This window comes from Lepus europaeus, chromosome 9 (genome assembly GCF_033115175.1).
Source record: "Lepus europaeus isolate LE1 chromosome 9, mLepTim1.pri, whole genome shotgun sequence".
NCBI lineage: Eukaryota > Metazoa > Chordata > Mammalia > Lagomorpha > Leporidae > Lepus > Lepus europaeus.
Window position 1 is genome coordinate 71,211,172 of NC_084835.1, and position 27,437 is coordinate 71,238,608.

Genomic DNA, 27,437 nt, shown 5'->3' on the forward strand with positions numbered 1-27,437 from the left:
TCTAGTTCCGGACGCGGCGGCTACCGCCGCCATCTGTCACCTTAGCTCCGGTACCGGCAGCCGGCCGTCCCTGCCCCACCTCTCTTCTCAGAAGAGCCTGCTTGCCAACCTGCCACCGCTCTGCTGAGTTCTTGTCGCTGCCTTCTTCAATGGATCCGGTCGGAGTGGCATCGCCTGAGCCAGGGCCAGCAGCGGCCTGGGGATCCAGCAAAGTGAGTGGTGGTCGCCGCGGGCGTACCTGCCTTGATTACCTGGATAGGCTCGCCTCAGAAGGCCGGCAGAGGGCCGCTCCTTGGGCTATTCGTAAAGGTGTGGGTCGGGACTCGGCAAGGGAGGACCTGCCGCTGGGCTACCGAGGTGGGTGGGGGTCGGGGGCTGGGAAGAGGCGGCGGAGGGCAACTGGGGCTCCCCAAAGGCCCCCTGGTGGCTTGGGGGTCTCTCTCTACTTCACCTTGCTTTCTGAATTTCCGCTCGTTTGTCTTAAGTAGGCCTCGCTTTACAAACGTTGTCATCGAGGGAAACAAACACGGACTTGTTTTTCGTGGGCCAAATGAGTCAGCCAGTACACAGAAAGTTGGTTTAGGAAGCGATTTCCTTGATGTGACAAGTGTGGTTGCCCCAGTTCCGTAATTTCCTGTTTGTGAAGGAGTAAACGATGAAACCGAGGCGCAGCACGAGAGCTCAAGTGCACACCCCGGGCTGTAAAAGGGCCTTGAGTTTTCCTTGTGTCGGCCTGCGGCCCCATTGCAATTTTCCTAGAAGAGCAAACTGAAAGCATTTATTTCACCTTGAATTCCTGGCTTTCGGGCTGCTGCTCTTTTTCATGGTACTTTGATTAGAAGAATGAAAAACTCTTCTGCCGCTTTCTTGAGGGTTTGTATGAGGGCGAGACTGTCTCTGTTGGGGTTTTGTATTCCTCCAATTAAGGCTGTGAAGGAATCCAGCTTTTTTAGCTTGCTAATTGTTCTTTGCATGCTGACACAGAACACTTGTTCCATGTAAAAGGTTACCTTTTAGTCTTATTGGAGCTTCAGGACTGGTCATAACAGAAAAGAAGATAATTAGCTTTGAAGTAAAGGAAAATGGTTTTGTAAAACTCATACAGTTGTGGGTAGAACTAAGATACTCAGGTGGCAAATGTGGTTGCATCTGCAGTTTTTTTGGGGTGTGTGTGTATGCTGAGGCTTTGTTTGTAAAGTCAAGATCAGGAGACATTCAAGGAAAAAAATCAGTAGACAGAGACTAATAAATATTTACATAGTAAATTCCTCTGGTTAAGTGTGCACCAGGGCTGGTAAAAAATGTCGAAGGAGACAGACTTTGCTCAGAATCCCATTCTAACCTCAAAGCATGTTTCACTCACAAAACTAACCCTATTATAAAATATCTTGTATGAGGCATGTTCTGAAGTTACTTCAGCAGAGGTGCGAAGGTGGCACAAGTGTCACTCCTCTCCTTCTCAGACCTCCTGGGGGGAGGTGGAGATTGAGGAGGATCTTGAAAAACGGGAAGGATGTTAAAGACTAGTTATTATCAGGACGTCTTTACTCTTAACAGTCACCGAGGACTCTAAGGAACTTCAGCTTTTCTTTGGTTGTATCTTTTGATATTTATCGTATTAAAAATTAAAACTGAAAACTTGAACCCTGTCATTTAAAAGTTAATTATATTAATATAGATTACATTTTTATATTAAAATGTTTTTCCAAAGCAAAAAAATGTACTGAAGAGAATATTATTGTGTTACATTTTTGCAAATCTCGTGTGTGTCTGGCTTAACAGAAGATCTCTGGATTCTTCCATCTCCTGTTTCCATTCAGTCTGCTGTATTACACTTGAAGTAGACATAGAAAGTCCATCCTTGTAGATATGTAGATTATAGCAGGGATAATGAAGTACTGAGAACAAGCTCTAAAAATGTACATTTATAGGGGAAGGTGTTTGGGGCAATGGTTAAAGAAGCTGCTTGGGGCTTCCGTATCCCTTATTTGAGTGTCTGGGCTTGAGTTCTGGCTCTCTTTCTGATTCCAGATTCTTGATAATGTGTACCGGGAGGCAGCAGGTCCTGATTCAAATAGTTAGATTCCTGCCACTCTGCCACAGACTCAGTTTGGATTCTGGATTCCTTCCTTTGGCCTGGCCCAGCCCTGGCTGTTGTGGGCATTTGAGGATTGAGTCAGCAGATGGTGGATCTCTTTTTGTCTCTCTCTTGTCACTTTGCTTTTCAATTGAATTGAAAAAAAGATGAATTTTTAAAAACAAGTAAATGACCTTTTTAAAAATATGCATTTATGGAGCCAGTGCTGTGGCGTAGTGGGTAAAGCCCCCACCTGCAGTGCCGGTATCCCATATGGGCACCAGTTCGAGACCGGGCTGCTCCACTTCTGATCCAGCTCTCTGCTGTGGCCTGGGAAGGAGGTAGAGGATGGCCCAAGTCACCCCCACCCATGTGAGGGACCCGGAGGAGGCTCCTGGCTTCGGATTGGCACAGCTCCGGCCATTGCAGCCAATTGGGGAGTGAACCAGCAGATGGAAGACCTCTCTCTCCCTCTCTCTCTCTCTCTCTCTCTCTCTGCCTCTTCTCTCTCTGTGTAGCTCTTTCAAATAAGTAAATAAATCTTTTAAAAATAAATGCATTTATTTTCTAAATGTAGAGCTTTAGAAAACACAAGCATACACAAGGCACACGTTCCATTCCTCCTGAGGGTGATGATGTCATCCCCTGGAAACACCATACTTTTGAGAGAATGAGAGTTAAAAAAAGAAAATGTCTTGGTGCAAACTATGAACATTTTGAGCACATGGACTCCTCTCCCAGTGTCCCAGATTGCCAGTTGCACAATGCTGTACTGCTATTATGGGAAAATAATTTGGGAAGATATTCCAAAAAGGGAGGATTGGCAAATTGTAAGCAAAAGTGAAGAAACAACCTAAAACATGCATAAACGGTACTCCTCAAAATGGTCAAAGTTATCGGAAACAAAGTCTGAGAAACTCACAGCCAAGAGGAATTTTTTTAAAAAATTAAGAAGGAGAGAGGGAGATAGATATCCCATCCACTGGCTTACTCCCCAGATGCCACAATGATTGGGACTGAGTCAGGCCAAAGCCCAGAGCCGGGAACTCAATCCAGCTCTCCCACATGGGTGACAGGAACCTGATTACTTGGTCCATCACCACGGCCTCCTAGCGAATGCATCAACAGAAAGCTGAAGTCAGGAGCAGAGCTGAGCACGGAGCCTACACACTTCAGTATGAGAGCAAGTGTCCTCACTGCCAGGCCGCACTCATCCCCAAGAGAAGTTTAAGGAGATACGGCAGTGAATGTAACACGGTGTCCTGGACGGAATTCTGAATAGAAAAGGACACTAGGGGAAAACTCAAGAAATCAGGATAACATATGGGCTTTGGTTAATAGTAGTAATGTAGGTTTGTTACTTGTGACAGGTATACAGAATTAATGTATGATATTAATAGTAGGGGAAATGGTATGAGATGCTTTGAGATTTTTCAATTTTTCTGTAAATAGAAAATATTCTAATTTTTAATAGATTGGACATGTAAAATGACTCAAATATTACATCTAGATTTTATCTTCTAGCTTCATGATTAGAAAAGGGACCTTTCTGTAGGTTGGTTCTTTAAAGACTTTGAAGAGAAGATTGCATTTTTGCTATTAAGTACCTCTTTTATATTTGCTATTTTTTATTTTACTTGATTCTTTCCCTATAATGGTTTTCAGTAAAACCTTTTTTCTGTTTTTGTTTTTTTTATTATTTTTATTTTTAAGTTTATTTGAAAGGTAAAAGTGACAAGAGATGGAGAATCAGATGGGGTAAGGGTAGAGAGAAGTTCCATCTGCTGGTTCATTCCCCAAACACCTGCAACAGCCAGGGCTGGGCCAGGCTGAAGCTGGGAGCCTGGAACTTCATCCAGGTCTCCCATGTTGGTGGCAGGAACTCAAGTATTTAGGCCATCTTCTGCTGCCTGCTAGGTGCATTAGCAGGGAGCTGGATCCGAAGTGGAGGTGGGGCTCGATCCCAGCCACCATAGTGTGGGATGTGGGTGCCAGCTTAACCTGATGTGCCACATTGCTTGTCCCTAAAACGTTTTATAAAAAGTGGTACAGGCAGTTAGGGGCACATCTTTAGGAACTGTATGGAAAGGGGGTTAAGTTCCTGTTGTAGCCAGCTAGGTGTGGGAGAATGTGTTAGCAAAGAAGAACCCCAAGAATATAGTTTACTAGTGACAGTTTCCCAGAGGAGAGGGAAATGGAGTTTCTTTAAGGTTCTTTAGCAACAGGAAAAAAGAATCGGGAAACTTGTTATGGGTTTGATGGATATCCTTGGAAGTCAGACTAAATAACTGGAAGGAATTGTGTGGAGATTCCCAGCAGGTCTTGATGCTATGGGAGGGTTATATTTCTGAGACTAGCAGGAAGGGACTTTGTGTAGTGAGGATAGAAAGATTATGGAGTTCTCCCTTCCCACTGCCCCATCACCTTAGATTTATTATTATTATTTTAGCATTTTAAAAAAAGATTTATTGTGTTTACTTGAAAGGCAGAGTTACAGAGAGAGAAGTGGGGAGACCAAGGGAGAGATCTTCCATCTGCTGGTTCACTCCCCAAATGGCCACAACAGCTGGAGCGGGGCCAGGCTGAAGCCAGGAGCCCAGAGCTTTTTCCAGGTGTCCTACATTGGTGCAAGGTCCCAAGCACTTGGACCATTGCCTGCTGCTTTCCCAGGCACATTAGCAGAGAATTGGCTCGAAAGTGGAGCAGCTGGGACTCAAACTAACGCCCATATGGGATGTCAGCATTGCAGGCATTGGCTTTATCCGTTCTACCACAATACCGGCCCCTATTGTAGCATTTAATAAAGTGCTTAATTTACCAAGGAGTAACAAGATGACAGAGGATCCCACTACATACAATCACTGGTACCTGAGAGTGCAGCCATGGAGTCCTATTGCCTTGCTTCAAGTTCATCAACAGTGTAATCTTGGGTTAAAAACAAAATCTTTCCGTGTCTCAGTTTCTAAATGTAAAAATGGGGATGATATTGTACCTACCTTATTATTGTATGATTTAAATAATCTATGGAAGTTATGTAGATTTAGTCAAGTGATATAAATATATTGAATGTTTAAATGTTGTCTGTTACGCTATTAGTCATTGCCATATATGGTTGAGAATTCTTAGAGAAGAGTCATCTGCCTTTTGGAACCTTATCTTTGAAACTGATCAGACAAGTCTTTTTAGGCTCCACCCAGCCATTATCTTGTACCTGGTAGATACAGAAGGAAGTTGCATGGCCAAAGGTTAGCTCAGACAAGTCTTTTTAGGCTCTGCCACAGCCATTTTCTTGTACTGGTGGATACAGAAGGAAGTTGCATGGCCACAGATTAGCTCTGTGAGAGCGTCAAGATGCCAGGCCTAAAAATCCTCAGCAGGAGAGTGTTCAGCGGCTCATTAGCTCTGAGTGGATGGAGGTTACTTCAGACCTCCAGGAAGCCTTCCTGTTTTCTCTGAGTCTGGCCTTTCATAAGGCTGGAACGGTTCTGCCCCAGGCTGATGTAGGTAGGTGCTAAGGACCAGTGCATGTTTTCACTCCGAGTGAGATTAGGAAAAACTTGACTCTAATTCACCCAGGCATAAATGTAGTTACAGTTTAGCCCTTGGATACCCCACCCTTACAGCCAGTGCCAAGTAAATTCCCAGGCCTAAATGACGTGGAACTAAAACAAAGGTCAGTTGCCCAGTTGTCTCCAAGAATTACACCAATAAGCCCTTTGAGTAGCTAGATGGCCTAGGCCAACTACACTCAGGTTTGTGGCTAATATAGATCCCATGCTATGCTGCAGTCTGTTTTAGATACTCAATAGTAGTACAGTAAGGAATGAGTTTGGGTTTTATCTAAAGGCAGTGGGGGGTTGGTGTTGGGTGCTGGTTTGAGTCCCTGCTAATTGTGCCTGGGAAAGCAGCAAAGGTTAATCCAAGTGCTTGGGCCCCTGCATCTACCTGGATGAAGCTCCAGGCTCCTGGCTTTGGTCTGGCCCAGCCCTGGCCATTGTGGCCATCTGGGAAGTGAACCAGTGGATAGGAGATCGTTGTCTCTCCCTCTTTCTCTGTGTCTTTCAAGTAAATAAAAGAAATCTTTGAAAAAAAAGAAAAGGCAGTAGGACAATAAACTATTTGGAGCTGGCATTGTGACACAGTGGGTTAAGCCTCCACCTGTGACACCAGCATCCCATGTCAAATCTGGCTAGAGTCCAGGCTGTTCTGCTTCCGATTCAGCTCCCTGCTGATGTGCCTGGGAAAGCACTAGAAGATGGCCCTAGTGCTAGGGCCCTTGCCACCCACCTGGGAGACCTGGATTGAGTCTCAGGCTCCTGGCTTTGGCCTGAACCAACCCCAGCTGTTGTAGTCATCTGGGAAGTGAGCCAGCAGATGAAACATCATTCTCTTTGTTTTTCCCCTCTCTGTCTCTGTCATTCTGCTTTTCAAATAAACAAATAAATCTTTTTTCAAAAAGAAAAAGTCAGGGGCTGACACTGACATGTTAAACTTCCACCTGCGATGCCAGCATCCTTTATGGATGCCAATTAGAGTCCTGGCTGCTCCACTTTCAATCCAGCTCCCTGCTAATGCACCTGGGAAAGCAGTGCAAGATGGCCAGAGTGCTTGGGTCTCTGCATCCATGTGGAAGACCCAGGGGAAGCTCCATGATCCTGGCTTCGGCCTGGCCCAGCCCTGGCCATTGTGGCCATCTGGGGTGCTCTTTCTTTCTGCTTCTCCCTCTCTGTGACTCTGCTTTTCATTTACTTATTTACTTATTTATTATTTATTTATTTATTTTGACAGGCAGAGTTAGAGAGAAAGGTCTTCCTTTGCCGTTGGTTGACCCTCCAATGGCTGCCGCGACCAAAGCCACGAGCCAGGTGCTTCCTCCCGGTCTCCCATGTGGGTGCAGGGACCAGGCACTTGGGCCATCCTCCACTGCCTTCCCAGGCCACAGCAGAGATCTGGACTGGAAGAGGAGCAACCAGGACAGAACCGGCGCCCCAACTGACACTAGAACCGGGGTGCCGGCGCTGCAGGTGGAGGATTAGCCTAGTGAGCTGCAGCGCCGGCCAGACTCTGCTTTTCAAATAAATGAAAAAGGGATCTTTAATAAATAAATAACGGAAAAGAAAAAAATCACTTGACATTTCTAAAAGAAAAAATAAAAGATTTAAATAAGGAAACTAAGCCTATCAAATTTGCATTTAAGAAAAGCTGTTGTGTTTTACAGAGAACTGAAACAAGCAAGATTGCAAGCAGAAAGGTTAGTTGGGAATCAGGAAGATTGTGAGGCAAATCTGGAGTTTAATTTCAAGAAGGCCGAGGCAGTGTTGTTACTGAGGAAGACCAACTAGATGGCTGACCACTCAAGAGGACCCTTACAGGATATTACTTTGCCATATGTATTGTTTCAAGAGGCTGTTTCTCAGCTTCTAAAGTTCAAAAATATAATTTTGTTTTCTTGTTTTTGCCTTTCTATATACCATGATGTCTTGAGAGAGACTGACACTGTTATGCTTAGATGACTAAATATTTAAATTAAAGTGAGGTGTAACTTGTGAGTGGGTTTTGGATTGTGCTGCTTAGTATAGTCTGTTGTAAGAAAATCTACTGAGGAAGCCACATTATAAGCAGAAGGTTGCTAGGTGAGCAAGAAGTTGGAACAAAAGGAGTTATTTGAACTCACTGGCTAGTGGGATGATAAACTAGTACTTGCCTACCAAGCAAGTTAGAAAGCACTTTTATTGATTTGAAAGGGAGAGACAGAGAGAGCTTCCATCTGCTGGTTTACTTCCCAAAAGGCTGCAACAGGACTGGGCTTGGCTGAAGCCAGGTGCCAGAATCTTCATGTGGGTCTCCCACATGGATACAGGGGCTCAAGTATTTGGGCCGTCGTCCACTACTTTCCAGGTACATTATTAGGGAGCTGGATCAGAAGTGGAGAAGCCAGGAATTGAACCGGTGCCATGTGGGATGCTGTCATTGCAGGCAGCGCTTTAACATGCTACGCCACAGTGCCAACTCCAGAAAGCACTTTTGGCTGTTGTGGTTGTACTTTTCCCAGTTAGATTTGAGCTGGGAGATATTTACATGTCTAAGGTAATTTCTGCAAGTAGCTAATCATTTATTTGGGGCTGATTTAACTTAGTTTCATTCTCAAAAATAACCTTATTTCCAAGTTGTTTCATTATTATCAATTTAGCTACCTCTTTTTTTTTTTTTTTTTTTTTTAAATAGTGTCCATGGGCCACTCCTCAAAATACAATGTCCTGTTCTTTGGCTGATGTCATGAGTGAACAGTTGGCTAAAGAATTGCAGTTAGAAGAAGAAGCTGCTGCTTTTCCTGAAGTGACGTAAGTAAAATTTACATCCTTCCACCTAGTAGCTTATTACAAAGTTTTAGGACTTGATTCATGATTATCATGACAAATGATTAGGAAATACATTGGAAAAGCAGTGCAGTAGAAAGAATACCATAGTGGGAGTGCATTGATATCTGAGTTTTGGTCCTCTATGCCTAGTTTTCAGTATTATCATGGACAAACCACTGTTTTTCTTTTGAGTTTTGTTATTTCATGTTAATGCAGCATTGAACTAGATGAGGTACAGTTTTAATCAAGTGTTTGCAATTTATCATTTTCATAAATATTTGTCTCCTCTTGAGTAGAACACAGAACAAATGCATTTGGGGTCGCAATTGGGTTTTAGGGTAGGCTCTAGCTCTCATAATGCTACTTGGTGCTCTTAAAGGGACATGCTTTTGGCGTGAGGCTGGCTAGGCAAGTGTAGGCAGATAGTTTGTAGACTTCCTTCCTATTGTTCAGTACAGATTTGACACTTAAATGCATATCCTACTCTGATTTGATGGGCTCTGGGCACAGACACATTATCTCAGTTTATATCACCTTATTTGAATAGTGTTGCTGACGGACCATTTATATCTGGAGAAAACATTGACACTTCCAGTGACCTAATGCTGGCTCAGATGCTACAGATGGAATTTGACAGAGAATATGATGCACAGCTGAGGCGTGAAGAAAAAAAATTCAATGGAGATAGCAAAGGTATTCTTAGCTTATTGTGACAGCTACTTCGAGTGGTAGAAAGTGCTTGTTCTGTGCTCCTAAATAAAGCTTCAACTATTTTTGCCTTTAAGTTTCTATTTCTTTTGAAAATTATCGAAAAGTGCATCCCTTTGAAGACAGTGATAGCTCTGAAGATGAGGTTGACTGGCAGGACACTCGTGATGATCCCTACATACCAGGTATCAGTGCTGCTGTTTTCTGGGAGCAAGACAGGGGACTATACATGGGAATTTTTCCAGTGAACCCTTTTCATTTTCTATTTATCAATGAATCATACCTGGTCATTTACTCTTATTAGATCCAGATGTCTTTTCAGACACTGTTGAATGCTACAATTTAACATTAGCTATTTTTATATACTTAGTTTGTTTTATTTACCTTTAGCAAAACCTGTTCCTACCCCCAAAAAGGGTTTTATTGGAAAAGGAAAAGACATCACCACCAAACATGATGAAGTAGTGTGTGGGAGAAAGAACACAGCAAGAATGGAAAATGTAAGTTATGGAAAGATCTGTCTCTGAATTGAGACTTTTGTTTGAATAAGTTTTAATAGGAATCTAAATATAGTATCTTAAATTTCTAAAATTATGTGTCCTCCTTTTTAAAAATATTTTACAGGATCATATAGCAAATGCCCTGAAAACCCAGCCACTAATAACACTATTAAGTACCCCAAAATAATACAATATTAAAAGAAAAAAAAAAACTGTTTGGCTTACATTGATTATAAAATTTAGAAATAGTTCTTATGCAACATTTGTTCTTTAAAAAAAATTTGTTTAAAGACTTTTTTTATTTGTTTGAAATAGAGAGAGAGAGGGAGCAAGATCTTCTGTCTGCTGGCCCACTTCCCAGATGGCTACAGTAGCCAGGGATGGGTCCAGTTGGAGCCAGGAGCCAGGAGCTTTATCTGGGCCTCCCACATGGGTGACAGGGTCTCAAGTGCTTGGACCATCTTCTGCTGTTTTTCCCAGGCCATTAGCAGAAAGCTGGATCAGAAGATCAGAAGTGGAGCAACCAAGACTTGAACCAGTGCCCATATGGGATGCTGGTGTTGCAGATGGTGGCCTTAACCTGCTATGACACAGTGCCTACCTCTGTTCTTACTTTTTGAATTTTTTTTAATCTTGTGTCTGAACTGCACAAAATCAGAAATGAAATAGAACTTTAAAAACTAACATGCTAGGAACAGGCATTTGGCCTAGCAGTTAAGACATGGGTTAGGTTTGCTGCATATCACATTGGAGTACCTGGGTTTGTTCCTAGCTCTGGCTTCTGACTGCAGCTTCCTGCTAAGTGGGTCCTTGGGAGGCAGCTCTTGCCACCCATGTGAGAGAACTGGATTGGATTGCTAGCTCCCAGCTTTAGCCCAGCCCAGTGCCAGCTATTCTGAGCATTTGGAGGATGAATCAGCTGATGGGCACAGCTCTCTCTCTACCCGTCACATAAATAAAATACAAATAAATACATATATAACTAGGTATGTATTTAAAGTAACATTCTAACTTTTATAAATATAGCTAATATAGAACATTGCGGCTTCGGAGTACAAATTCTTTTTATATAAATATTAAGTTATATCATTTCTAGAAATATGCCAAATCTGTCTCTAGAGCAGTGCTTTTCAGTAGAATTTGCTGTGATAATGGAAATATTCTTTATCTGTGCTTTCCAGTATGGCAGCCACATTTGTTACTGAGTACCTGAAATTTGGGTTGTACAACTGAGAAAGTGAATTTTAAATTTAATTTTGATGTTAATTAACTTAAATCTGGAGACATATGGCTAGTAGCTACCTTATTGGATTGTTGAGCTGTAAAACATAATTGGCATAGACGTGATGGGCATAGTTTACTATAGTAACTCATTCCCCAAAAATAATTTTGAAAGTGTATTTCTTTAGTGAGTTTTGTTGTAGGCTTCACAATATAATGATATGGTCTTTGGCTGATGTAGAAGAGAAGTACAAAGTATATGCTGAAAGACCTTAGTTTTAGGTGTAATTGAATGTTTCCTGTGCATAAAGTAAACACTTTCCTTTGGGCTGTAATTTCTTAAACAGTGTTACTCCTCTTTCCATTGTGAGTTACTTTTCTCTGTAGTCCCTGTGGATTCTGTTTTGATAGTATGGTCAGCCAAGTGAAAACTAGTCTTCTCATTGTTGCTGTTTGTTAAAACTGTCCCTACCTTAGAGTATTCAGGTCCTAATTCTTCTTCCTCTGGCAGTTTGCACCTGGGTTTCAGGTTGGAGATGGAATTGGAATGGATTTAAAACTCTCAAACCACGTTTTTAATGCTTTGAAACAACATGCCTACTCAGAGGAGCGCCGAAGCGCCCGTCTCCATGAGAAGAAGGAGCATTCTACTGCAGTAAGGACACTTAGTTTTTTTTCTTTAATGGAAATAGTCATCTTAGAAAACTTCATGCTTGGGGGTGGTGGGGAGCAACAAAACTTCATGTTTTATATTTCTTATGAGCTTAGCTTTTCAAGTCTCAGATATGTAAATACATCTCAAGCAACTTTGCTATTTGACTCTTCAGATTTAATAGAATGGTTATTAACCACTTATTGAAAACTCACATTTTAGTGACCATAACTAAATCAGACTATAGTTTCCATTGCAGCTGACTGTTGTTGGATGCTTTAAAAAAATTATTCCTTGGTCTAGCACTGTGGCATAACAGGTTAAGCCACAATGCTGGCATCCCATATGAGTGCTAGTTAGAGTCCTGGCTGCTCCACTTCCAATCCAGCTCCCTGCTAATGTGACTGGGAAAAACAGAGGAAAATGACCCAGTGCTTGGACCCTTGCACCACATGGGAGACCTGAGTGAAGCTCCTGACTCCTGGTTTCAGTCTGACCCAGACCCAGCCATTTGGGGAGTGAACCCTGACTCCCCCCCCCCCCCCCAACTTTCTCAAATAAATCTTTTTAAAAAACTATTTCCTTTTATGCAAGGACACTTCAAAAAGTTCATGGAAAATAGAATTAAGGATAAGTATTTTGGTGCAAAAAATTTTGAAATCCTTGCATAAATTTTGCATTTTTCATGAACTTTTCAATTTGAAGACTCCTGTATTATTGATATTTGACCCAACAGTCTCTAATTAATGAAGATAGTGTTTCATATTTTGAGACTAAACTAATTTAATAAACCTTTCCATAAAGTAATAAAGAATTTTTTGAATGTTAGAATTATTTAAGTTTAAGTGATAAATAAGATTTTTTAAAAAATTATTTATTTGTTTTGAAAGGCAGTGAGAAAGAGAGACCTTCCATCTACTGGTTCACTTCCCAGAATCGCTCTAGAGCTGAGGCTGGGCCAGGCCGAAGCCAGGAGCCCAGTACTCAGTCTGGGCCTCCAAGCTGGGTGACAGGTGCTCAACTACTAAGCCATCACTGCTGTCTTCCATCGTGCACATTAGGAAGAAACTGGATTTGGAAGCAGAGCTGGGACTCAGACCTAGGCACTCCAGTATGGGATATGGGCATCTCAAGTGACCTCTTCACTGCTGTATCAAATGCCTGCCCTACAATAAGATTCTAAGTTAGTATCTGTTTATTTTTTTAAATCTACAGTCTGTTTTTTTTAGACTAACAGCAGAGTCTAAAAGTTCTAGGCAAAGCACCTGAAAAGGCTGAGGGCAGGACTGGGTGGGAACCACATAGAGGTGAGCGAACAAGGTCCTTTGGAGTTGGGTCCCAGCTCACGGCTGGCAGGAAACAGTGTGGTCTTCAGTCTCCAAGAGTATCTGTGCATTGCAGAGGTCCTGTGTTTTTTTTTTTGTTTTGTTTTGTTTTGTTTTTGTTTTTGTTTTTTTAGATTTATTTATTTACTTAAAAGTCAGAGTTACACAGAGAGAAGGAGAGGCAGAGAGAGAGAGAGCGGTCTTCTATCCATTGGTTCACTCCCCAGTTGACCACAACAACTGGAGCTGCGCTGATCTAAAGCCAGGAGCCAGGAGCTTCTTCTGGGTCTCCCGCATGGGTGCAGGAGCCCAAGCACTTGGGCCATCTTCTACTGCTTTCCCAGGCCATAGCAGAGAGCTGGATGGGAAGTGTAGCAGCCAGGACTTGAACCAGCACCCATGTGCAGGCAGCAGCTTTACCCACTACGCCACAGCGCCGGCCCCAATAGAGGTCCTGTCTTTGTAGAAGACAAAAGAAGGGCCAGTGAAGTCCCAGATAGGTGCTGGGGATGCCTAACCTGGTGAGGAAAGGGTCTGGTCTGAAGCTGGAAGTGGTCAGGGGTTAAGGAATGGGAGGGACTCTTGTTTTAGCATTGTATGGAGAGTCATGGAGTCTGTACATGTCTCTGTGGCACCCGAAGTGCCCCTTTGTCCACTCCCCCCGCCCCCCCCCGCCCCAGGGTGTCTACTTGTGAACCTGGATTCAGTCCAGACCACAATCCTGGGAGAGAGATGGAGAGACATGCTTATTGCTGTAATCGGGATCAGGGGGCAGCTAGTGGTATTAACCCCTTACCTTTCAGTCCCCTCATGTTGCCCTGGAGAATAGTAGGGGAGCTGCCTCCCACAGATGTATTGGTTCTCTCTAGGGGAGCAAAGGGGAAGGGCGCTAGGGCTTAGGGAAAGGTACCAGAGGTAAGAGAATCGTGAGCACTGCTCTAAGGGCCCCCAAGTTTGGTCCCAGACATTACCAGAGCCACAAGATACCTGGGACCCTGGGCTGCCCCTGAGCTTGGTCCACTTCAGTGTCCTGCTCCGGGGGCAGCTGTGGATGTATGGTGCACTTCCAGCTATGAGAAGAGGGGTCTGGGCCCCATGCGAGGCCTCTCTTGGCAGGGCCTAAGGCTCCCTGCTCCCAGTCCCCACCACTTAAGTCTCTGCATTTAGGGAGGGGACTAAGAGGGAGGCCACGCCAAGTGCTATGAGGACAGGGCTGCTCCTGCTGATCTCTCCTCCAGCTTGGACTTCTGGGGGGTTTTCTCCTTCTGTATCTTGCAGCACAGCAAAGAGAGCAGGCACTGGCTTCTCTCCAAGGGTGAGGTGGAGGCGCAGCTGATGGACACCTTCATCCTTAGACACTCCAGTGCAGGCTGTGGGTGGGTCTGGCTGCGTGGGAAACTGCGCCTGAGTTGTTTTTGCCCAGTTTGTGCCACATCAACACCCAGAAACTCCAGGCTGCCCCTCAGGCAGTATCCTTTAGTGGCTCTCCTGCCCTTTGGTCATTGGTCAAGTGGCTTTGCCTTAGCCGGGGTGGGGCAACATCTGACCCATGGGCCATGTCCAGCTGGCCCTGCCAAGGCAACTGCAGGTGAAACTCGAAATTCAGTAAACTTTAGCAGGCTGATTTTTAAGTTGATGATTTTGTGTGGCCTGTGAGTTATGTTATGAATATCCAAATGGCTCTTGGTAGAAAAAAAGGTTCCCCAGCCTACCTCAAGCCCTTGGGCCCACCCCTCAAGAAATCCTAACTCCTATGACCCAAACTTGGAATCATCAGCAGACCCTGCTCCTAGCCTTCTGTCTCTGAGCTGACCCTTGGGTCCCCAGGTCCTGAGGCCTCATGCTTCATCTCAGTGTCACTCTTCAGGTGTCTGCGTTGTAATGTTCTTTTAGATACTCACTTTCAAAGATATCAGAGTTACATTTATGGAAATTAATTTCATCTTGTTACCACTCTTTTAGGAACCTGTTTTATATATACGTAGGTAAATTAAGTAATAAAAAGTAAATGTTTATGTTGAATATTAGAGATTAGAAATGGCTCAGAAAACATTTTATGATTAACCATTATTTTCACTTATAGCACTTAATCTTTTACAGGAAAAAGCAGTCGATCCTAAGACACGTTTACTTATGTACAAAATGATCAACTCTGGAATGTTGGAGACAATCACTGGCTGTATTAGTACAGGAAAGGAATCTGTTGTCTTCCATGCGTATGGAGGGAGGTAAATGAGCACAATACAATACCATCATAGGAACTAAAGCTTAGTTCTTCTTCCCAAGCTTGATGGCTTTACACAGTTAATACTACATGGCAAGCAGAGTAATTTAAAGAGTGTTATTGTAAAAAGTCTGGACAATTAGGAATGTAGGAAGAAAAACATGATCACCCTCATTCTACCACCTGGAAGTGGCCATTAAGGATTTTGTGTAGACTCCTTCAGTCTTTTTGTATTTGTTACATTCTAGTAATCATACTACATCATACAGGCCACTATAAGTGCAATGGAATCTGAACCTGAGTTTTATAATGGTCTTTCAAACCATGGCTTCAGGGAGATGTGTTTAGATCAGTAACTGATTCCTCCCTTTTAAGTCTGATCCTTATTTTAAGAAATTGTACCTTTAAATAACGCTTACATTATTGAAGGAAATGTCTTTTAAAGATCGTAAGCCATTTTAGATCTTACCTACCTGACTTTTGTCACAGGACTTAGGTGAGTAAAGAATGGCATAGGGAACAGAGAAAGTGAGGCCTGTTCAGAGAAAGGAAATTTTTGTGCATATGTTGTTTACTTTGCTCATGCAAAAAGAGACTACACTCTATATTCAGAATCTTAGTTTTCTCAGTTAATCTAATTTAGAGCTTTCTAGATTGCTGGTTTGTACCACTCTGTTTTTAAATAGAAGTATATTCCAAAAGTGAATATACAGGAATATCCCTCTACATAAATATTGCTGTACTTTGGCAAATATATCCTTTTTCCTAACAATGAAATTACTGGGCCAAAGACCTTTTGCATTTCTCCCCATTGTTAAATAGTGGAAGACCTCACTGAATAGGGAATATCTGATTCTGTACACAATTCAGGCCCCTGAGCCTGAGTATTGTAGCAAGCGAAATTTCTTGATTTTTTTATATATTAAAAGTTTATCTAAAAATTTTTTTAAATGTTTGAAGGTCACAACAAAGACCTTCAAAAATCTTGAATTTGAGTTTCTCTTTTAACAGTAGGGCAGATGCAATTTTTCCTGTGAGCTTGTCAGATCTGCAGGTTGTACACATGCTGAGTGTCAGTAGGCATTGCCAGATTTCCCATTGAGGAGCTTAACTGTTCCCTCATCCTCATCAATGCTGGGTATTATCATAGTTAATATTAGTGTGAAAATGAAAGATTAACATCTTTATTTTGGGGTGCATTTATTTAATAGATTAACGTTGCACATTTTTTCAAGTGCTTTATTGGCTTTTTTTTTTTTTTTTGTCAACTGCCTCTGTTCATTTTCCATTATACTTAATGCTGTCTTGCTATAAGGAGTAAGTTCTCTTTCCTTCTAGTAGAATTGACATAGTCATTCGTACTTTGGCATTTGTAAGTTAACAAAACTGAAGAGTTATACGTGACTGAAAGTACATGCTCTAAAGTTTGTTGGTTTTCTGTGCTGTGTGACAAATTACCAAAATTTAGCATCTTAAAGGAATACCATATTTTATCATAGTCAAGCCGGAAGTCCCGGCCTGGTTAGCTGTGTTCTCTGCTCAGGATCTCACCAGATGGCATTGGCTGGGTCACATTCCTTTCTGGAGCTCTGTGTCCTCTTCCCTTGGCACCAAACAGTTACTTGCAACTGTAGGACTGAGGTTCCCACTTTCTTGTTGGCTGCCAACTGGAGGCTGCTGTCATTCCTGGCCCCTGTAGTTCCTTGCCATGTGGCTTTTTCACAGGCCCTTTCACACAGTGGCTCAGCTCACTTGGAAGCCAGGGGAGGAGCCTCTTCTTGCAATCTGGGAAGACTGAATCTCACAGACACTGTTGCCACAACGTAACCTAATCCGAAAGTGGCTATCCTATCCACACTCAGAGGGAGAGGATTATGCAGGGGATTTGGGGTCTTGGGGGTGAGCTTAGAATTCAATTCAGCCTCTCAGAAAGCTCTTCTGGTTTCTCACTTTTGTGTTGGCCAGGTGATCAACAGTTACTTGAACAGTAATTTGTGCTAGGTTTTGCAGGGAATACAATACAAGCTGTGCTTACTCCAAGAGTTTATGCTGTAGTCAAGAGGAGAACATTATAACCAGAACCATTATGGCCAATAATTACTTCATTTACATAATAGCATGTGCAGTTACACAAGTGAGGTCCTAGATAGGATAGGAACAGAGAATGGAACAAAGCATTGCCAGACGCATTCAGGGAGAACATCAGGATGAAGTTAGGTCTTAACCTGGATTTTAGAAATAAGCAAAGAAATCCCAAGTTTGAATGCAAAATGTTAGTTGCAGGATATACACAGTATACCATTATATGCACCGTTAGTCACACAGAAACAGGAAAATTTTTCTTAGTAGGAAAATGACCAAGGTCAATCTTATAAATTGGACTATATCATATCAGTCTTCCAAAAGAGGAATTTTTCCAGTTGTAATTTGGACAATGTCTTATCCAGTGCATTAAACTGTTCTAATGAGAGGGAACATATCATAGCAAAATCCAGCCTGTTCTATTTATACTGTCTTTAGATTATTGGAACTTGCTTCCTTGTATAAAGTCTGTAATCTGTCTCTGTGAAAGCTAATTCATCCACTCACCAAATATTTGAGCAGCTACCATGGACCAGGTCCTCTTCTAGGTATGGAAGATATACAGTGAAGGGCACAGGAAGGCCCTGGCTTTAATAGAGTATGCTTCCCCCTCCCCCATCCCAAGATAACAGTAAGTTCCTGGAGTTAACACAGGGCGATGTCCTAGTGAATGGTGATAGTTTTGATGAGTAAAACGAGGAAGTCTTCTCTGAAGTGGCATTTGGGTGACACATCCAGGATGTGTCAAAGATAGGTAGGAGAGCATTCTGCCCTAGAGAACAGCTAATGCTGATGCCTTGAGACAGCTACAAGGTGAGGTGTGTTTTACTTCAAAAGTAAAGCCAAAAATTAAGGTTTTGTTAAGATCCAAAACTTGAAGGAATAAAATAATAAAACAAGACTTGACACTTTAGAGACGGTAGTGTTATTGATTTTTGGAATTGTTTTACCTGTCAGCTACCAACTTGCACTGACTTGATTTTCTTTTCCCACTTAGCATGGAAGATGAAAAAGAAGATAGTAAAGCTATACCTACAGAATGTGCCATCAAGGTATTTAAAACAACCCTTAATGAGTTTAAGAATCGTGACAAATATATTAAAGATGATTTCAGGTTTAAAGATCGCTTCAGTAAACTAAATCCACGTAAGATCATCCGCATGTGGGCAGAAAAAGAAATGCACAATCTCACAAGGTAAAGAAAATCATTGTGCTAGAATAATCTTGGTAATTACTTATTGTATTTTTGCCTACTAGCCAGGCAAAAACAGATCTATGCTTTCCTTTAAATTCTCTTATTGAAATAATGAAAGGCCTTAAAATGTTAGCATTTAATGAGGCTTTTCATAAGGAAACATTTCCATATATATTACCTGAGTTATACTTTTAAGATGAAAAAGCCATTTTCTTTTTCTTTTCCTCTGTGAAGTTTGAGGGAAAACAAGGTGTTTTTTGTTTAAGACATTTTATTATATGCCTCGGTATTCTCTTTTAAATTGTCTTTCTCTAGGAATAAAGTTTCTGGCTGCCAGTTAGCCTTAATATAATGATTTCCCTTTTTCAGAAAATATGGTTTATGACATCTAACTTCTTAGTTTGGTGGGGGTAGCATCTTACCAATCAAATTATTTTTATTTAATTTTTGGACTTGTTTCACAATTCTCTAAGCAGTTTATTTTCTTATTAAGGAATTTGTTTTATCAACCAAGAAAATAAGAAATATCCCTTTTCCTTAATAAATGTTCCCATAATCTTTTGAAAGCTTAATTTTAATTTGTTCTTCTGTAAAGGTGTTTGCTTTCAAAAGTAATTATCCATATTTAATAGTTGCAAAATAATTCTGCTTAGAACTTCCAAGTAGAATCATTTTCTGGTGAATCTTGCTCCCATCCCATCTCTGTTTTGTTACTGAGATCCCATCCTTTGCCTTTTTAAAACTCTTCAACAGCTTTCCATAGTCTTTAGTTTAAATTCAAAGCTCGTTTGTGACGTGAAGCTTGCCTGTCTCTGTAACCTCAACCTATATCACCCTTCCTGCCATTTGCACACCTAGCTTTGTGGGTTAATCTGAATTCTCCAGACAGACTGTGCTTTTGAATGTCTCCATGTATTTCCTGGCACTCTCTTAATCTGGCTAAGTCCTGTTTCCCATCTCTCCTTCTAATAAGACTTCTTTAGTGCTCTGTGATTCCATGACTCTTACTCATACCTCTGCCGATGCATGTCTCCTGCTGCACTGTACCTGTCTCCTCTTGGATGGTCATTTCTGCCCAGCCGGTGGGTTGCTTCAGGGCAGAGACTGTGTCTTACTGTCTTTGTATCCCCACATTGCCTGGTAGATTAGAGTGCCAGTTCCTTACAGGCCCTGGTTAAATATTTGTTGAGTAAATGCTGTATTTTCTTCACCTGATCTTTACATTCTCATTTCTTCCTATATAGAATGCAGAAAGCTGGAATTCCTTGTCCAACAGTTGTACTGCTCAAGAAACACATTTTAGTTATGTCTTTTATTGGCCATGACCAAGTTCCAGCCCCTAAATTAAAAGAAGTAAAGCTCAGTAGTGAAGAAATGAAAGAAGCTTACTACCAAACTCTTCATGTAAGTGTGCCTTTGAAAGCATTCACGTGCCAGCTTCTAAAATGTTCCTATAAACTTTTTAAAAATTTATTTTTTTATTATTTGTTTATTTGAAAGGCAGAGAAACAGAGAGCATGAGTTCTTTGCTTTGCTGGTTCACTTCTAAAATGCCCACAACAGCCAGGGCTGGGCCAGGCCACGCCATAGCCAGGAGCATGGATCTCAATCAGAGCCTTCCACTTTGGCAGCAGGAACCAAAGTACTTGGACCATCGCCTGCTGCCTTACGCGTATACTTTAGCAGGAAGCTGGAATGGAGAGCATATGTGGGACTTGAATCTTGGCACTCCAGTATGGAATGTGGGTGTCCCAAGCAGTGGCTTAACTGCTGGGCCAAATGCCTGCCCCTCTTGTAAACTTTAAAAAAAAAAACAAAAAACTTCTTAGATAGTACTATTTCAAAATGATGTAGTAAGAACAGACTGAAGTTTGTGAGGGAATGCTAACACTGAAGAGTTGTCTTTTTCTATCAATATTTGTGTGTCTTTAGAGTAGCTTTGAAAAACTTAACAGACTTATGGACAAGAGAATGCAATAGCTCGTAAAGCTACAGATCACAACTTCATTAAATAGAATCACTGTTACTACATTTAGCAGGTATAGTGCCTTCTTAGTTTGTTTGCATGGATCCCAGTGAAGGAAATATGAGAGAGCATCAAAAAGTTCATGGGAAATGGAATGAAATGTTTATTTTGGTGCAAAAAATTTGAAATCTGTGCAAGTTTTTCAAAATAGGCATTTTACAAGAACTTTTTGAAGACCTCTCATATCTATTGTGATATCAGTTATCAATATATGAGATATTGCTGGCACTGTAGTGTAGCAGGTAAAGCTGCCGCCTACAGTGCTGGCATCCCATATGGGCGCTGGTTTGAGTTCCGGCTGCTCCACTTCTGATCCAGCTCTCTGCTGTGGCCTTGGAAAGCAGTAGAAGATGGTCCAAGTCCTTGGGCCCCTGCACCCGCTTGGCTCCTGGCTTTGGATTGGTGCAGCTGTGGCAGTTGCAGCCATTTTGGGAGTGAACCAGTGGGTGGAAGACTTCTCTCTCTCTGCCTTTGTCTCTGCCTCTCTGTGACTCTTCCTTTCAAATAAATAAATAAATCTTTAAATATATATATATATATATAAAAGATATTGAGATGAAAATTATAGTGAAGCAGATTTGGTCTCAGTGTATATAAGAAAATGATGATGAGAATTGAAAATAGTAGGAAGTTCAGGTGTTGAAGACAGGAATCTTAAGGAAGCTGGTTATGCTTGGAACAGCAGTTGCATCCAATCTAAGGACTTTTTAGCTTAAGAAAATGCTCCTGGGACTGGCATTGTGGTGCAGCAGGTTAAACCCCTGCTTGTGACTCTAGCATCCCATATTGGAACTCCGGTTCGAGTCCTGGATGCACGACTTCCGATCCAGCTCCCTCCTAATGCACCTGGGAAAGCAGTGGGGACAGACCAAGTGCTTGGGCCCCTGCAACCCAAATGGAAGACTTGGATGGAGTTTTGTGTTCCTGGCTTCGGCCTCAGTCAACCCCAGCCATTGTGGCCATTTGGGGAGTAAACCAAAGAATGATGGAAGATCTTTTCTCTCTTTCCTTTCTCTTTCTCTCTCTCTCTTTCACTGTTGCTCTGCCTTTTAAATAAATAGATACATCTTGAAAAGGAAAGGAATTGTTCCTAACAGTCATCATTTCTCTGCGTGGCTTTAATTGAACATTGTTGTCACGATTAGTTTGTTAAGCTATAACCAGAGAACTGATCTTTCTGTACGTCCAATAGGAAAACACTGAAAGGAAAATCAAGTCCATTTTTCTTGCTGCTTTGGGAGGCATGGTGGCCAGGAAAGAGATGCAGTAGTGATGAACCTTTCCTAGTTAATTCTGTAAGGCTTGTAGCAAATGCATTAATGTTGATTTCTACTATAAGGCTAGTTGTCACCATCAATAACGAATACACAATGCCACAAGAATTGGCTCCTTTGTACCATATCTGACAGGAAGTACTTTTCACCTGGGAGGTGTATGAGGCGGTCTTCAAAAAGTTAATGGAAAATGTATATCATGAAAAAGCTACATGGATTTCAAAATCCCTTTGCACCCAAATTTTTTTTTTTTTTTTTTTTTTTTTTGACAAAGTGGACAGTGAAAGAGAGAGACAGAGAGAAAGGTCTTCCTTTTCTGTTGGTTCACCCCTCAATGGCTGCTGCAGCCAGTGCACTGCGCTGATCCAAAGCCAGGAGCCAGGTGCCTTCCCTGGTCTCCTATGTGGGTTTGCACCCAAATTTAACTTTTAATTCCATTTTCCAGTTTTTTGAAGTACTGCTGTATAAACCCCCTAGAGATCTAAATAGGACATTTGTCCTTTCGTAAAAGGAAGTAACTTACCAAGGGTCCTCTAGTTAGTGACCACAGACCCAGTGTGGGAATCCAGGACTGACCCTTGACCTCCTGACTTTGCTGTCCTATGGGTAAGGGTCACGCGCTGATCTCCATTGTCTCACTGTTCCCACATTCCACTTAAAACACCAACAACAGTAAAAGCCTTGTCCTGTTTTTAAACCTTGTTTTTTCTTTTTGGAAACCACTGATGCAGTTACACATTTTAGTTTTGTAGGTAAATTAGGATTGTTCCTTAATTTCCTAAATCTTTGCCTCTCCCCCTCACAGTTGATGCAGCAGTTGTATAATGAATGTACTCTTGTACATGCTGACCTCAGTGAGTATAACATGCTGTGGCATGCCGGGAAGGTGAGGAGCACATTTTGTTAATGTTTGGATTAAATTTCTCCATGTCAATTGTTGAATGCAAATATATTGGTGTGTGTTCCCTATTTAAATAGGTCTGGTTGATCGACGTCAGTCAGTCCGTAGAACCAACCCACCCTCATGGCTTGGAGTTTTTATTCCGTGACTGCAGGAATGTCTCCCAGGTAGGCATGCAAATCGGTACATTTTTTTGGTGAGATGTAACAGGCCCAAAATATTTCTCTCACCCTTATGGTAAGTATGAAGACATACTCTTAGACGCTGAAGGAAGGGGTACTGGCTATTTTTAGGATAAGGAAGTAAAGATTAGTGTTCATTTTCAGCAAGAATTTGATTCTGTGTCTGACATTTTGGGCAAAATTTCCAAGGGAGTTTTGCCTTTGACACCTAATATTGAAGCAACTTGAACAGTGCTTTTAACAAGCTAATACAGGGTGAGCATCCCTAATCCAAAAATCTGAAATCCAAAGTGCTCACATCTGAAACTCATTGAGTGCTGACATAATAGCATAAGTGGAAACCTCCACACCTGACCACCTGTATCAGGTTGTAGTCAAAAATTAGATGAACCAAATTATTGTATAAAATTACCCTCAGGCTTTGTGTATAAATTATATACAAAGTATAAATGAATTTTCTGTTTAGACTTTTGTCCCCTCCCCAAGATATATATGCACGCAAATACCAAAGACTGAAAACAACCCAAAATGCTTCTGGTTCCAGGTTCTGGATAAGGGATGCTCAGTCTGTACACAATAAGCCTGTATGCTTAATGCCATTGTCATCACCACTGAAAAAAGGACAGTCTCCTTAGTGGGATGGTGTCTGCTCATCGCCACTATGAGAGAGAGTAAAGAGACGGTAAAACTCAGGAAGCACAGAGTTGGATCACATTTGTTTGTCGTTTCTAAGCAAATGGATGGTTAGCAACAGATTGAGGTAGTAAGGATTTTTCTAAAGCATACAATAACCACATATTGGAAATAACCCCTAAACCCACTTGAAAATTTTAGTTCTTGGGAGTTAGTCAGTGTATTGCATCTGCACATTTCAAAGCAATGCCAAACAATTGTATACAGTAGTCCTCCTTTATCCTTTCGGTTGCCTACAGTCAATTTAAGTCCAAAAATATGAAGTGGAAAATTCTAGAAGTAAACAATTCATGAGTTTTAAATTGTACACTCTTCTGAGTAGTCTGGTGAAATCTCACCATGTCCTGCCTAGGACACCAATCACTCCTTTGTCCAGCTTCCCCCCCCCCCCCCCCCCCCCCCCCGTTAGTCATTGAATAGCTGCCTCAGTTACCAGGTTGACTGTTGCAGTGTGAAAGTGCTCACGTTCAGGTAACCTTTACGGAGTGGCCTAGTGCTGTTCACCTAGTGTCGTTCACCTCACGTCATCTCATCATGTAGTCATGTGTCATCTCACATCATCACAAGCAGAAGGGTGAGTACAAGACAGGAAGATTTTGAGAGGCCACATTCACATAACATTTATTACAGTCTGTTGTTAAAATTGTTCTTTTTTATTATTAAATAGTTGTTAATCTCTTTCCTGTGCCTAATTTTTTTTTTGACAGGCAGAGTGGATAGTGAGAGAGAGAGACAGAGAGAAAGGTCTTCCTTTTTGCCGTTGGTTCACCCTCCAATGGCCGCTGTGGCCAGCGCACCGCACTGTTCCGAAGCCAGGAGCCAGGTGCTTTTTGCTTTTTCCTGGTCTCCCATGCAGGTGCAGGGCCCAAGGACTTGGGCCATCCTCCACTGCCTTCCTGGGCCATAGCAGAGAGCTGGCCTGGAAGAGGGGCAACCGGGATAGAATCCGGTGCCCCGACCGGGACTAGAATCCGTGTGCCGGCGCCGCAAGGTGGAGGATTAGCCTGTTAAGCCACGGCGCCGGCCCCTGTGCCTAATTTTTAAATTAAACTTCATCATATGAAAAATTGTGAAAGGATTTAGTGTCCACAGTCTTCAGCACATCTCACACAGATAAGTGGGGACTACTGTATATGCCACTCATTTCTATAGTCATAAACGTTAAGTGTGGTGAACTAAATCCAGAAGGTAGGAGAGATGTGTCAAATAGAATGATAAGCAAATTGAAGCTAGCATAGTTAGTTGACGAGGAAAAATCAAGTGCTGAAAAATGGTGGAAGGAGAATACACGCATATTCCCTGTGTTTAGTTTATAAGAGAATCTTCCCAACATCTCCTGCTGACTTCCTCCCATTTCTGTACCAGTTTTTCCAGAAAGGAGGAGTGAAGGAAGCACTTAGTGAACGAGAACTGTTCAATGCTGTTTCGGGCTTAAACATCTCAGCAGATAATGAGGCGGATTTCCTAGCGGAGGTAAGTGATGCGCGGCTGTTTTCACCTTGCTGGTGATGGGCATCACATAGAGGAGAGAGCTGACACCCAGAGCGTTCTCTCTTCCCCCAAAACAGAACGAGAGTTGTCTTCTCTTGAGATGTTTTTGCTGATGTTTTCCTCACCAGGCCTACAACTTAGGATAAACACATGGCAAAACACTTTGTCAAGGGATTCTCTAGTTTAGTTAAGATGAACAGCTGACACATTTCTTATTTCCTCTATTTTATGACCAAGTGGATTGAAGAATTCTCTGGGTGAAAAAAAAAAAAAAAAAAAGCAGTAATACATGATCCCTGCCCTTAGCTGAACATAGCAAGTTAGAAGTAATCGTAGAGATACTCAGTTATTACAATATCTGAACAGAACCATAAAAAAAAAAAATCTTCCTCCAAAGAAGACCTCTTAAAATTGAACAGAAACTAAAAAGAAAAGTAGCAGCTAATTATTTCCAACATTATACCAAAGCAGAGAACAGTTATAGAGTCTGTTCCCAAACTCCTAAATAGGACTTGAGGTTGGCCAAGCTGTGCTGGCAACTAAAGCCAGAGGAGAAAGGAGAATCATGGTAACAGAAAGCTGTTCAGTTCAGCCTCTAGCACAAGATAGCTGCTCAGTAAGCAGGTGTTACTGTTGTTGAGTGAATGCTAGAATCTCCTTTCCTTGTTCCTAGAAAGCTTTACTGAGTCCACATTAAGACATACGTGATTCTAATTGCTAGCTTGAAAGGGATCCTAAATTGACCCACCTAATGTAATCAAGTCAAAAACGGGCATGAGTGTATGAACATATATGTACACACACGTACTCACAAGAATTCTAATTCAAAGCCAGCATCAATAAGAGTGACCTTGTTTTAAGAGAATAAAAATACTGCCTCCATCTAAAGTGTGGTTTCTTTGAATTTGACAAGTGGATCAATGTGTTCATTCTGCAGATAGAAGCTTTGGAGAAGATGAATGAAGACCACGTTCAGAAGAACGGAAGGAAAGCGGCTTCATTTCTGAAAGATGACGGAAGCCCTCCAATACTGTGCGATGAATAGCAGCAGTCCCCACTGCTCTCGGCGGTAACGCGGCGGTCACTGGCGCCTGCCAAGAGCCAGTGGAGTCATGGGTGACTGACATGCCAAGACACGAGGAGGCGTGTACACTGGTGCTTCTGTGCTTCCCTCGTCACTCACGTGCCGAATGTGTGGAATGTTTAGCTCAACATCGAGAGAATAAAATGTCACTACCTCTCACCTGAACAGGATAATAGAGTTCTTTAACAGCTCTAGGTTGTCTAGCTGAAGTGGATCTAATTTTACAGGACTCATGGCATAAAATGTTTTGATGAGAATTGTAAAAACTTAGCCAGCTCTTCTAGATACAGGGGACAGGACAGATGTGTTTACCCAGGGAGGTTCAATGACAGCCTACTTGGTTTTTTCACCTCCTGGTTTTGTGTTGCGTCTTTCCTCAAATATTTTATTGGCCTAAATTAGCCCTTCTCAGTTCTTTTTCCAAACTGCAAATACGATTCTGTAGGAAAATTTCTTCTCCCTAGTGGATATTATTAATGGAAATTTGTTTTCAGAATGACTGCGGGAAACATACAATGTACTTTTTATTGATACATCATGAAAATGGACTAAATTCTATTTTTTTCCATGTTCATATCAAAGAAATGGCATCATAGAGATAAATATAGGAGAACTTCATTACCCACAGTTTTAAATTTCACTTTTTTAGCTTTTTTACATTTAGGTAAAGGGTTAGGATGTAGCTCACTGTGGCTGCTCTACATTTATAATGAAATATGCATTATCTGGAATGACGGACTTAACCATGTCTGACGTATTTTAATGAAATCAATGAGACATATTTTAGTTTACATCTCACTAAAACTGTATTTATTGATTTTGAGAGAAACATAGCTAACCAATGAGAAGTATTAAATAATCAAAGGGTGAAAACAATTCAGATACCAAATCAACCCACTGATTGGAACCATCCAGCCTCACTGTTAGTAGTTGTTAGTGCCGGCAGGATAGCACTTTGAGAAAGCAAGCACTGCCCTGGAAAAGGCCCTGGCTTTGTTGGGACTGCAGGGTCGTCATTCCTCCTACCACTACAGATCCAGCTTTCGGTCTGGTCATAGAAAGTAAGTCTGGACATCATTTACATGTGAAGACTTCCCTTTTAACAGTACGCTAAGAGGCCAGATATGTTCTTTCTAGAAAAATATTTATTTTTGTTTCTGTGTTACAGCTTTTAACTGCATTTCCGAGAAGTGTGGTTTTGGGTGGATACACATTATATTTCTGAAATGTTTACTGCTCTGAAACAAAGATGTAAATGGTGATTACTGGCTTTACAGAAATTTCAGAGAACTAATTTTTATTATCATTAACCATTTAAAACTTTTTTGTTTTGTTTTCTGACATACTCTGACAAAAAGCAGCAAACCTTTGCTGTGTGGCATTCTTAGAGTGTGCTGTGAATGTGCTTTTTAAGAAATTAAAAGTGCAGAGATCATTTTAGAA

General features: G+C 41.7%; 1 protein-coding gene across 1 annotated transcript; it reads left to right on the forward strand.

Annotated features, from left to right (window-relative positions):
- On the forward strand, window positions 1-27,437 carry RIOK3 (RIO kinase 3). The gene is made up of 13 exons (XM_062201471.1): window positions 1-212; window positions 8,303-8,418; window positions 8,984-9,129; window positions 9,222-9,329; window positions 9,535-9,644; window positions 11,377-11,520; window positions 14,943-15,070; window positions 18,146-18,343; window positions 19,588-19,747; window positions 22,449-22,529; window positions 22,622-22,711; window positions 24,785-24,892; window positions 25,848-27,437. Exons 1-13 carry the CDS (start codon window positions 150-152, stop codon window positions 25,953-25,955), a joined length of 1,560 nt encoding a protein of 519 aa, XP_062057455.1. The 5' UTR covers window positions 1-149; the 3' UTR covers window positions 25,956-27,437.

What these genes read in the sequence shown, in the direction of transcription:
- RIOK3 (XM_062201471.1), top strand. Translation starts at nt 150, where the DNA reads ATGGATCCGGTCGGAGTGGCATCGCCTGAGCCAGGGCCAGCAGCGGCC. An exon ending in TGCTGTGGCATGCCGGGAAG is followed by an intron (nt 22,530 to 22,621) that starts GTGAGGAGCACA and finishes CTATTTAAATAG; the next exon opens with GTCTGGTTGATCGACGTCAG. An exon ending in AGGCGGATTTCCTAGCGGAG is followed by an intron (nt 24,893 to 25,847) that starts GTAAGTGATGCG and finishes TTCATTCTGCAG; the next exon opens with ATAGAAGCTTTGGAGAAGAT.